This window comes from Coturnix japonica, chromosome 2 (genome assembly GCF_054131305.1).
Source record: "Coturnix japonica strain WE chromosome 2, WE-NBRP24, whole genome shotgun sequence".
In the NCBI taxonomy this organism is placed as follows: Eukaryota; Metazoa; Chordata; class Aves; order Galliformes; family Phasianidae; genus Coturnix; species Coturnix japonica.
Window position 1 is genome coordinate 92,941,902 of NC_140664.1, and position 12,465 is coordinate 92,954,366.

The 12,465-nt window shown below is 35.2% G+C and overlaps 1 protein-coding gene across 17 annotated transcripts in view; it reads right to left on the minus strand.

Annotated features, from left to right (window-relative positions):
* The window catches only part of PTPN3 (protein tyrosine phosphatase non-receptor type 3), a 149,799-nt gene that overhangs the window by 53,749 nt on the left and 83,585 nt on the right, over positions 1–12,465 (minus strand). For 11 of the 17 annotated variants that reach the window (XM_015854307.3, XM_015854305.3, XM_015854304.3 and 8 more), the window contains 3 exons: positions 10,104–10,224; positions 5,609–5,696; positions 109–197 (listed from right to left, as the gene is read on the minus strand). In XM_015854307.3, the coding sequence (XP_015709793.2) occupies positions 109–197; positions 5,609–5,696; positions 10,104–10,224 (298 nt within the window). Of the gene's footprint in view, positions 1–108; positions 198–5,608; positions 5,697–10,103; positions 10,225–12,465 lie in introns of those variants that run through there. The other 6 variants (XM_085538089.1, XM_085538085.1, XM_085538087.1 and 3 more) reach the window with 2 other exon arrangements.

Genomic DNA, 12,465 nt, shown 5'->3' on the forward strand with positions numbered 1-12,465 from the left:
ATAAAGAACACAATTATAAAATACAAATTTATTTGAAACAAATGTTAAAGCAGATGGAAATATAATTTAAAAGACCAGATATAATTCTTTAACAATAAATGAATTTACCAGGGATAGAAGCTTGTGCAGATGAGTTTTCTATACACAGCAATTCCACTGGATGCAATTCCAATCATGAGATCTAAATTATGGAGATCCTGCAACAGAAAAGTACAGTAAGAGCAGAAGCATAAGTTTGTGTGATTCCTATTAATTTACTTATACATTCACTATCAAGTTTTCTATCCTTAAAGTATAACTCCTGTGGCTAAAATTCAACCACATCTTTTTTTTTTTTATTATTATTATTTTATTTTTTATATTTTAATTGTCTTTTCTTTGGTCCTATTTACTAGGTATTGCAGTCACTAAGACAAGCTGTAGTGCTCACTTAACTACATTAAATACTCTTTAAGACAATATGGCACAAAAGTTTCCAGCCTAGCCTTACACTAATTCAGTACTGGTAAATAAGCTGAAATCGAAATTCGGTCAAAATTTTTGAAATGGGCCAAAATTTGTCTTATTTTGAGCTGATCTCCAAAGAGGTTTTATCAAAGGCTGGGCAAGAGGCAGCCACAATTCTGCATATGGCAGTATGCTAAAGGAATATGCACACGTACATGAATATATGATACACAAAACTGAATTCATTGTTAATTAAGAAAGAAACTTGCATATTAGCTTAACATGCTCAACTGGAAAGATGCATCCATAAACTTACAATAGCTTTATGATTACTGAGATAGTCAAGGAAAAAAAAAAAAACAACAAAAGTTTAAAAATAAAGCAAAAATGTGAGGTTAAAAAAAAACAGGATAGAGCTGAATGTTCAGTTCGGGGTGTAACTCAAACTGACATTACAAAAACTACAAATTCTGGCATACATTTTCTCTGTGATGGACCTATTATAGTAGATCACAGACAAGTTTCTAAACAGAGCAGAACATATATGTATCCACACAAGTACAGAACTCACTAGTTAAAACACCAGATTTGACTCAAATGTAGCTTCGGATTATTTTGCAGAGGATGGCCAAAGGTACTCTTAAAACCTTCAGTAGCTTAGCTGCTCCTCTAGATGGTACTCTGTGCTCACTGTAATAGACGTAATTCTTGTATATCCAATCCCTATTTCTCCAAATTAGTAAGATAAAAGGAATAGATCACATACCATATGATCTAAATACAGTGAAAAGTCTACAGTAAATCCTTTAAAAATGGTTGAATAAAACTGTGATACAGGTATAAGACTATATTATGCTGAATCAAATTTGTAATACAGTTTACAATGCCATGAAATACTACAGCAGTTCACAAAGAATGTGCATAACCTGAATGTTTAATAAATAGTACATCAGCACTGAAAACTGACAAGAGAGACACCATTTCTATTTCTAAGAGTTTAATAAATGAAAATTATTATGTAGGTAGCTGTACAAACAAGCTAAATCTCAGAATAGTGTAGAATTCATTGAAATGATGAACACTTCCCAGCTACCTGCTGCCCCACTTTTCCAAAGGCTGCTGCTACAGGAGGTGGTTAAGCCTCCATCTGAAGATGTCTCTGGCTTGCCACAGTTTATGGCAGCATAATACAGCAATCCAGAAATTTCACCTCTTTATTTTAATGTGCTGGGTTAAAAACTGAAGATTTTTGGCAAGGGAATACATCTAATTTAGCTGCTTTTGTCCTGATACCACCAACCTAACACAGAGCAAATGCCTGTATTACTGGAACTTGAAGCTTACTCCAAGTTCCTGCTTTAAAGAAAAGATAATATTAAAATAAAATAAAAAAATCGATCAATATTCTGAAGGAAAAACAGCTTAGGAGAAAAAAAAAGAAACTGAAAGCCTGAATTATTTACCAGAAAAAGAATCACAGAGTCATAGAAAATTCCAAGTTGGAAGGAGTCCATAAGGATCACTGAGTCCAACTCCTGGCTCCACACTGGACCACCCAAAATTCAAACCCTATGTCTGAGAGCGTTGTCCAAACGCTCCTTGAACTACACCAGCCTGGGGCCATGCCCACTGCACTGGGTAGCCTGCTCCAGTGCCTGACCACCCCCTGATGAAGACTCTTTTCCTAATGTCCAACCTGAGAATTAGCTAAACACTTGATGGGAATTAGGTAGGCCAAAGCACTCTATTTTTTCTAGAAGCTGTGCCAGAACAAACTTCATATTCTGACTCTACCTCAGTCCAAACACCTAATCTTCCTTGCCTATTCATTTAGGGAGTTATTCTGTATTAAAAGAGTAATCTGAAAACAAGATCTTGGACCAGTGTGAAGAATCAGGGTCTCACAAAAGAAAGATGAGGTAGATGGGCAGTTACTTCCCTCTCAAAGCATCTGTGCTATTAAACTGCACAACTAAGAACTGTCACATATGCACTTCTTCTTTCTTTATAGAGTTAAGCACCCAAAAAGCAAATAAACTCAAAGTGAAAAATTATTATGCCAGGGACCCTGTTAAATACTCCTTGATTTTTAATTTCAAATGCAATTGCCAACAAAATTTTTGTACACATAGAAATAGCATTGATTCTGCAGGCATCCCTCCAATTTCTTTAAGTTCCCCTCCAGAGCAGAAATGGGTTAATACTAGAACAATTTTTCATTAGATCAGATAGTGTCCTAAAGTAAAAAGAAAATATTGTACAGAATACAAGAAATCCTGACATAGTTTTGATGCATTAAATTCACTCTTGAGTTTCTTGGTATCATTTCATTTTTGAATATAACAATTCTGAAGGTTCAGATTGATCCTCAGAGAAATGCAGAAAAGACTGCTGATGAAAACTGAACTCTGATTAATTCACTACTCAAAGTGTTCTGTTTGGCTGTTAGAAGGAAGTTCACACTTGAGTTCCGCAGGATGTTTGACTTCATGTAATAGAACATTATGATTAAGGAAACTAGACATTCATCGAATGTGTAAGAAACATTACCCAAAAGCATTCCTCCCTGGACCACCAGTAGAAGAGCACCAGTTTCTTCTGTCTATTAGCATACAGACCAGCTGTTACCTGCTTTCTCTGCAACACTGAATAACTATGAAGACTAAGATTATTTTACCCATGAAGAAAGAGCTGAACTACAAGGATTCACAGAGGTAAAACCTTCCAAAGTGTCAGTTTTGTAACTAGCCTCTGCTAACATCTGTTCAAAGCACTGGGATTTGGCAAAACAGGAAGGATGATTTAAGAACAGTATTAAGCAGGGAAGCCTATGAAGAGCTATGCCAAATATCCCTGCCAAAGCTGGGGTTTCATGTAGTAGTCTCAGTAAAGATGTGGTGAGGGGAGATCTCTAACCTTCACTGCAGACTTCAGAACCAGAGACCATTTTAGCAGACTCTTTCAAACTTCAGAAAAGTGTTGTTTACAGCCAACATGAACTACCAGATGAGACCAAATGATGAATATTTTTCTGTAGGACTGCTGCAGTAGCACAGGTACAACACTCAGGAAATGACAAAGTATCTACCAGGACAGAACACCCTGAATGTCCACTCCAATGAAATCCAGTGCTATTACTTTTCTCATAGGCTTTGAAAACTAAATGAATTGCAACAAAGGCATTAATTCAGATTGAAACAGTAGCAAAACAATCTGCATCTTATCAGTCTGGAATAGAGAAGCTTTGACTAAATGTGTACTCTATTCGATTCAGATAATACAAAAAATACTGTTTGGTGTCAGGTAGGGTAGGTGATCATGACTAGTAGTCAGACATCCTGTGCCATTAGATACAAAAGAATGCACTGAAAATAAGAAATAGACTGTTTTGGCAGTATTTCCAGAGAATGTTATACTCTGAACTGAAATCTTGTTTGGCTAAAAATGTCTCAGTCTGCTCTAAACTGTCCTTCGTACTTGATGCTGTCTGACCTCAACTAACACCCCATTATTTCAATAACCTACAATTCAGAAAGTCTACAGGAAATTTAAATAATTTCAGAAACTGCATCCCATGAATCTTAAGAGAATAGAATGTTTGTCTCATTGTGAAAGTCTGGAATTTAAGGTCTTATCAAAACAGTAAGCAATAAAAATAGTTAAAAGGCACAAACTCATGAATTAATGACACATGCAGGGAAATCTGAGGTGTGACAGTACGGGGCTCTTCAATAAAGCAGAAATTTCACAGAGATGACAGAAAGGACAATGAAACCAGACAAACTCAGATATGAGACACTCGTTTAACATGTAAGGGTAAATTTTTACACTGACAAAACACACAACATTGCTCATCCACAACCCTTGCATTTGAAACAATGCATCTTAACAGTTGCCATGTAAAAGAGGCCTCTCCTAATTCCCCTATCAGATGTTAGGAGCACAGTTTATACGTTCTGATCCCTTCAGACTTTTCCTTCCCTTTCTATTCATTACATTCCCTTAAAACAAAACAAAACAAACCTCAGCCACTACTGTTTTTTAATATAACTGTTCCACAAGTATGAATGCAATTACAGTATCTTTATACGTCAGTAGTTTACAGATCTTTACAAATTCAATGTACTCATCTGTGATAGCATACATAAAAAAACACCACCAAAATAAAAGAAAAAAGAAAAAAAAAAAAAGAAAGAATTTTACTGAGGAAAGAAAATGGTCCTTTCTATCCACTGCATTGTTATAAAATTGATTATTGAACCTCCAAGGTTTCAAAATATCTCAAAGACCATTTAGTCCAACTGTTCATCTCCAACCAATATTTCTCCACTGCACCACATCTCATAGTACTGCATCTAAAAGTTTTTGAACACCTCCAGTGATAATGAATCCACCACCTCCCTGCACAGCCTGTGCCACTGCCTCACCACCCTTTATGAGAAGAGATTCTTCCTAGCATCCAACCTGAACATCCCCTGGTGCAAATATCAGGATAATTAACAAATGTCAGGTGAATGTTAGTAAAAACAGCAGTCATCTTCATTAAGGAGCTCAATCTTCTGCACTGCACTTCACTAGGTTTTTACATTACAAGCTTTATGCCAAAATAGTACACTAATCCATTAGAACACATATTACCAATTTTGCAAAAGGATGTAAGAAAAAAACTGTGTCAGTGACTCCTCTTATAGACACTGTAATCAAACAATGAAGTGCTAGGATATATTTCTTATCAATGAATACCCTGTGTCTCAAGGGTTTCAAATACATCCCTAGTGGTCATCTACCACTTAAATTTAGCCTATGGTCATGGGATACAGGAATTAAAAATGGGTTGACATTTTTAATGTTGTGTAAGCACTGAAAGAAGATGAATGCTGCTTATATTAAGATATCCATAAACTTTAGTAAATTTCTTAAGAAAATATACTCCAGTATTAAACAATATGATTTTAAAATGCATTGTACTCTTTTGAGATTAATCTAGTTTTTTATTTATTTATTGTAATTCCAGTTACTCAGAAACTATTGAAAAAATATCATATCCCAAAGTGACACACGATGAAGTCAAGAATCAAATGTTACTGTTTTCATTGTTGTACACATCTACAAAAATGTATATATAGCATTTTCCAAGTGAAATATTGCAATGTAAACATACTCTACCACTGTGCAATTCCACTCCATAGAAATCAAGCGTCCGTGCTATATTTATGTAGCAGGACTCCGCTTCAGATTGCTTGAGGCCACTGAAAGAGGGCAAAAAAAAAAAAAAAAGATTAAGACCATAGACAAAAATAAAATACATGACATTAAATGTATTCCAAATGCAGGGGGAAAAAATATATACATATAAAAATATCCTACTATCCAACACCTGTAAAAAACTTCATTAAAGAGTTCCACAAAGTACTTTACTTGTTATGGACCTCCTAAGTGACTCTCAAAATTGACCAAGTCATAAAACATTGTCATTGCCTCAATTTTTCAGCACTTTTCAGAAAAATCATTCTTAGCTGTTTTGTTTGTCCATTAGTGCTCAAAAATTAGAAGAAAGATTACACAGACACACCTTTTTGTTTTGGCTTAGTGCAATCAAATGATGTCAGTTTCAACTCAATTAGTGTCATGTACAGTGCAAAAGGTATCTTTGTATACTGGCATGACTGTCGGTACTGAGGGTATGAAGGAAAGCAATGCTGCTGGTCACCTGAGGGTAATGCTGTCCAACAGACACAAGCCAGACTGCGCAGCTTTGATGTTTGTTGGTTTTTTTTTCCCTAATTTAAGCTATTTTTTTCTTTGATCAGTAGCACTTTAAGAGCATAATTGTGGGAGTACTAAAATACTTTCTGTATAAATAAAAAAAGGAACTTTACAAATACTATTCCAGTGTCAATAACTCCTATGTCAATGGCTAAGGTCATTGACGAGCTTCTGCATTTTCAAGCAAAGACAGTCTGGGGGATGGGAGAGTTCCCTTTTGTAGTCTTTGGTGGAACAAGGCCTCTATAAGGGCTTCTTTTATAACAAGAAGCTGTATCCAAAGATATTTTATATTGTTTAGTATCTCGGAAGGAAGCTGTTAAGAAGAAACATTACAAGCAGGAAACTACTCAGAAGTAAAGGAAAAGGAGGTAAGAATATTAAATTAGTTAATGTTATAAAACCCAACAAACTATATTTACAATCAATAAACAAAATCTGATTTTTTCCCCTGCTGTTAAGTGTGAAATGTGGTGCCAGACTAGCAAGGGTTCTATCTTCTACTTTTTAAAAAACTTTTGAGACAGACATCTGCTTTCTAAAAGAACTCAAAAATCCTCACCCATCGAATAAACTAACTTTAGAACTTTGTAGGACTTCTACGTAGAATCTACCAAGAGCTTTAAAACACAAAGAACCCAAAAGTAACCCCTACATAGTTCACTCTCTCATGCAGCCTACTAATTATTCACCTGAAAGGACTGTAATACAGCCTGAACAATATTCCCATAAGATGATAAAATGGTAGCTGCTTCCAACTAATTTTACGGCCAAGAGGTTATCAGCTGAAAATTGCTTAGACAAGAGCCCACTCTAATACAAAATCTGCTGTAGGCTACTGACATGTTGTGCCAGCAATGATCCTGGTCTTGCAGCACAGACCAATGAATCAGGCACTACAGCATTAGAGAAACTGTCAGAACAGAGATCAAACCATTACTATCCACATTTAAGAAGAAAAGCCTGCAGATACTATCGTCTCATGGCTACTACTAAGTGCAGGTAAAAATAAGGAATTATACTCAATAAATCATGTTAATTAAATGTGACAAACTAACAACCTGTAAGAAACACATGTAACAACATTATGTTAGGATTCTAGATAGAAAGGCATTTCATATAAAACAATAATTGTGACTTTAAATGGAGTCTTTTCCTTGAAAGACGCCATCTATTACTTCAAGATAGTATCCATCCTTCTAAATTCCAAACCATACAAATCTTCCCCAAAAATGCCATTCTAACAAATATTATTCTTCATGAAACGAATTAGAAAGACCAAGTTATCTTTAGTAATAAAGCCATTGTCAGCAGTGTGACTTGAGAATGTCACATTATTGGAATAAGGACTGAAGGGGAAACAGAAAGCTGTCTGCAGATAAACTTACTCAGATCTACATCTGTGGTGTCTACCATTGCCTTGCTTTAAAAAAAAAGTTGACCTTGTGTCTTTCACTAAGTCAGAAAGATTGAGGATGGACAAACAAATGAACAAAATGACAATTTGATTATGCAACGGAATGCTGAATACAGAAAACCTAATGTTCTCCAAACTGTATGTTTTCACATTTTGTTAAATTTTGATCAAGAATTTTGCTCAGGAAGCTAAGGAAATCCTAATAATTAACAAGAAGGTATGCCTATGAGTTTTACTTTTCAATTTGCTTATATCATCTACATCAGATTAAACATGCCCTGGTGTCTTGAAAGGCCAGTAAGAAGTGCCTCAGCACAGACTGAAGATTTTTTGGTTTGCCTCACCTCCTACTCCTCTGATACTGGGGAACGTAATGCTACAGGTCCCCACTGGTGGGTAGTTAATCAGTGAAATAAACAGGCAAAAGAAAAGAATCCCTCTATAGACGTAGAGTTGAACACAGAAGGAAAATATCTGAAGCTTTACTAGTTTGAAATGATAGCAGTTGCTTTCTCAGCTCCTACAGTCCACTGAAAGGTATCTTCAGTATGTTCACAGATTGGCAAAAGAATATGAAATCAAGTTAAAAATACTTCATCAGAGCTAGAGCAAATATGATGCAATACAGTTTCTCAAATCCATATTCTATTTCAGCAATTATGATCATTTATTTTTCCCCTTGATGTTGAACAATGAAGAAGAACAGATTTTCACAGGGCTGGGTTTGAAATCCTAAGAATGGTTTAAAAAGTTGTAATAACATTCAGATATTACACAGAACCTATGGTAAATACTACCAACTCCTCCGATCTCATTTCAAAACATTGCTTTCCTCCAACAATAAGATTATTAACTCACCCTTTCACATTTCTTTCTTAGAAGGTTCAGTGAATACCACAATCAGTCCTGTCAAATATGTTGCTGGCACTGAGCTCATCAAAACAATGTCTCAGACAGCAGTATTCACTAGCCAAGAGGGATGCAAGGAATACTGCCAGAATACACAATAACCTGTCTCCCTCTCCCTCAGCTCCAAAATAAATATGCCTGAAAATTTAAGCATCAAAAAACGCTTTAAACGAATAAAGAATTATGTGTCTAGCCCAGTCTATTCAAATACTGTTATTAATAACTTTTATTATATGACCTGTGTGAACAGAGGGCTCGCAATACAGCACTTAAACTTCAAAACAGCTGCCAGTGGCTTTAATCTGGTAAAAAATATTCAATGAAAGCATCAGTTTCACTGAAAGAATCCAGTCTTTCCAATAGACTTCACCACAGTTCTGTGCAGACTTCTAGTCTGTCTTCTGCAGGACACAGTCATATCTTTGACTACGATAGTAGTAAAGCCACAACCTCAGCATACCCACTCCAAGACCCTCCAGATTCTTCCCTAAGTGGTCTCCAGGACAAGTTCTTCCTAAAGATGACTGAATTTATTCATGCCTGTCTACAAGTTCCCTTCTAAAGCCACCTGAGCCTTCTGGAAACTTCTGGAATCAGATTAATCATGAAAGAGTAGAGGCCTCGGGTGCTGTGTTTCTGAACTTGAATGTTTAGAAAAGAAGAGCAGACAAGGTTACTACCTATGCTAAAGGAAGAGTTGCTGTGTGAGTTCAGTAGTCATCTCTGTTTTGTCCCCATAACTGAGAAAACACCATGCATGTTCTGGATTGTGCCACGCAGCCACACATGAAGCTCTGGCTACTCTCTACATCCATCAGCAGTAAAGAAAGAAGAGGGAAAGGTCAGGGTACTGGAATACAGAAAATAAATAAATAAATAACTGAAAAAGAAAAGAAAAAAAGGGAATATTAAGGGGTGAAGAAAATTGAAATATTTCAAGGCAGAAATCAAAGGAACTAGGAGAGTAGTGAACTAGCTCTGCTACAACAAAGATAAGGGCAGAATGAGTCTCTTGAGATTCAAATTTCAGTTGCTTAAACACAAACAATTTATTAGGCTAACATATTTGCATGCAGCATATGAATATCTGAGTAATACCGCTAATTCTAAATTTGCAGTCTTACAAGACACAAATTAGCAAGGTGAGCAAGAGCAATCAGCAGTAGACTTCAACTGGAATAACCAATTACAATCTTAATATCCCATTCAGGAGAGAAAAGAAAGTGCTGTTATTGAGGCTTGGCTCCCTAATGCACCACTCCTTCCATAGACAGTCAAAAAAAAGGTTTAGGATTTCAGAAGCATTCAATGACCCTTGATCCAAAAAATTCACACATACATAATACAGTACTCTAGATAGTTGCCATTAACAATGTACTATGCTAACTGTTCTACTCCTTGTGACAGTTAGAAATGCATTTTATAAAGTTTCAACACACCTACGTGCTGAAAGCAAGTATTTCATTTAATACATATTATATGAAACAGAAGTAACTTGAAGAAAAGTGCAAAAAGAAGATTTTTTAAGCTCATGAGGCAAGAGAAAACTAAAAATTAACGTTACCTGTGCTGTTCATGTAGTGCTTCTACTTTGGTAAGAAAATCTTTGTTCTGTTCTGGTATGAAGTTATAATTGGACAGATATCCTGAATGATGTATTGAAGCATCATAGTCTCCAAGTTGTGCTGTTGGTAAACAAGAAACACAACACTTTCACAGTTAGTTATCACTTAGAAGAAATTCCTTCTCCTAAGTAAAATAAACCATTCACATGTAAGGAGAAAAGCAAGAATGATGAATTATTAATATTTTTTATGGGCAAGCAGTGTTGAACACAGTTAACAGTATTATATCCACAAAGAAAAACCTTTCAAAATATACTTAGTCTACCTATAGTCTCAGGTACTGAAATAAATCAGTACTTCACTTCCTCGTACAGACACACTTTTTCACCCCCAATCTGTAACACCACCACACAGTACGTGCCATATTGGCACAGACGAGTGAGTAGTAATGAAACATTAAAGAGAAGCAAAATGGCCCAAAAGACAAATGAAATCCATTTGATACATCCTTACTTGACCACAACAGATTAGAAGACTTTAATTAGATCTGTCACTTAAAGAGCAACTAGAGAGTAGAATCACTAGAACTGCCCTAAGAATCCAACTGTTAATCTCATCCCTGCTGAACATGAGGTAATTATTGTAGCATAAGAAATAACTCCTGATTTACACACAACAGTAACAAGCTCCCAAAATTAAACATATAAATACATAAACTAAAAAAAAAAACATTTTTTAAAACTTTATCCCTTAATCAATGATACAAAATGGTATATATTTTTAATTAGTCATATAGTTGGGATATATGAAAACACAAAAGTACAAATGATCACAAATCTCAGCCCCAGCCCACGCATTATTGAAGAACATGTCAGCATAAACTTATATCCTAGAAGAGATAGATGTACATTTACTCTTGTTATATAGATGCAAGGTTTGTAGCAGGAAGCTGCTTGAGTCAGCCTGGCAGATCTACCACAGCTTCAGTTTACCAAACAAATTAAAACCTTTATTTCATGTTAACTTCGGTACTTTTATGAAATAATTAAAGACATTAAAGCCTAAAACTATGGGATATTTAAGCAAATCATTAGAACTTGTTTGGTTCTCCTATTTTGCTTGAGAGCATGAAGTTTTCTTTTTATATGCAATAAACCATTAAAGATTCCCAAAATGCCTCTGTATGGTGTGTAAATTAGCACAGGGTAAGTATTTGTATTTGCAATCTATTCTGCAGCACGGAAAACTGCAACTAAATCATGAAACTAAAGAACAAACCTTTAAGAACAATTCTGTTACCGTTATTTAATAGAAAAGAGATTCAAAAGATTTGGGCAAGGGGAAAAGTAAAAAACATAAAAAGGTGTACTTTGGAAATAGCTTACAGGTACAATAATTATAGTGAATTTGTAATGCAGGCTATAACTGGTATTTGCCACTTGTATATCCCAAAATTATGTCACGTACAGCCTAGTAAAGTGAATCTCCACAACACAAAACAGTTTCTTAACAAATGCAGTCAGAAGCTAAAACAGTCACACAGGTAAGTGTCAGCATCAGGAGAAGTATTTAAATTGAGAATGGAATGATGAATAGTGAGTAACTTTAATTTCGCATACTGAAGTTCCTGCAGCGCTTTGATTTTTTTTCTTCTTTTATAGGGTAGGCTGAATTTTAAATTAGTAATAAAACAGGTGTCAAAAGAGTAAATATTATTTCAGATTAAATTTTAATATTTGAATATGTAATATTAAAACTGAAACTCATCAAGTAGTGCATCTAAGAACAACAACAACAAAAAAAAACACACAAAAAAAAGAAGATTCAGAAGCATAACAGGAAACAGATTATTTACTTATTTATAGGAATATCAGGATATAACAGAACACAAGGTTTCCATCAAGAACAAGGCTATAACTATGGAACAAATTAATAATTTGTACAGAGTAGACATTTGGTAAAAGTAGAAAACAAAACAAAACTGCACATGAGAGTAGTTAATTGAAATTTTTTTCGAGAGATCTGTTCTATGAAACATAGCATATATTTTTTCATATAATTCTGGTGAAAGAGCGCTGTTGCACAAAGTCTGAATCATGCTTCTGTCAACAGGAAGAGACCAGATTACTGAGAATAAGACAATCTGATCGTCCAGTTGAATTCATTTGTATTAGGTAATTTTTTTCTTTTTTCATTCATTATGAGATAGGTTCTTCCTCCTCATCTATATATGGAGTTTCCTCTGACCACTTTCTCACTTCTCTTAGTTACATGAAGTCATACCAATATAGGGAGCAGCTCAGAGTACTACTCACTTCTTCTTTGGCTCCCCAGACAACACTTGAACTGTCACAGTTAAAG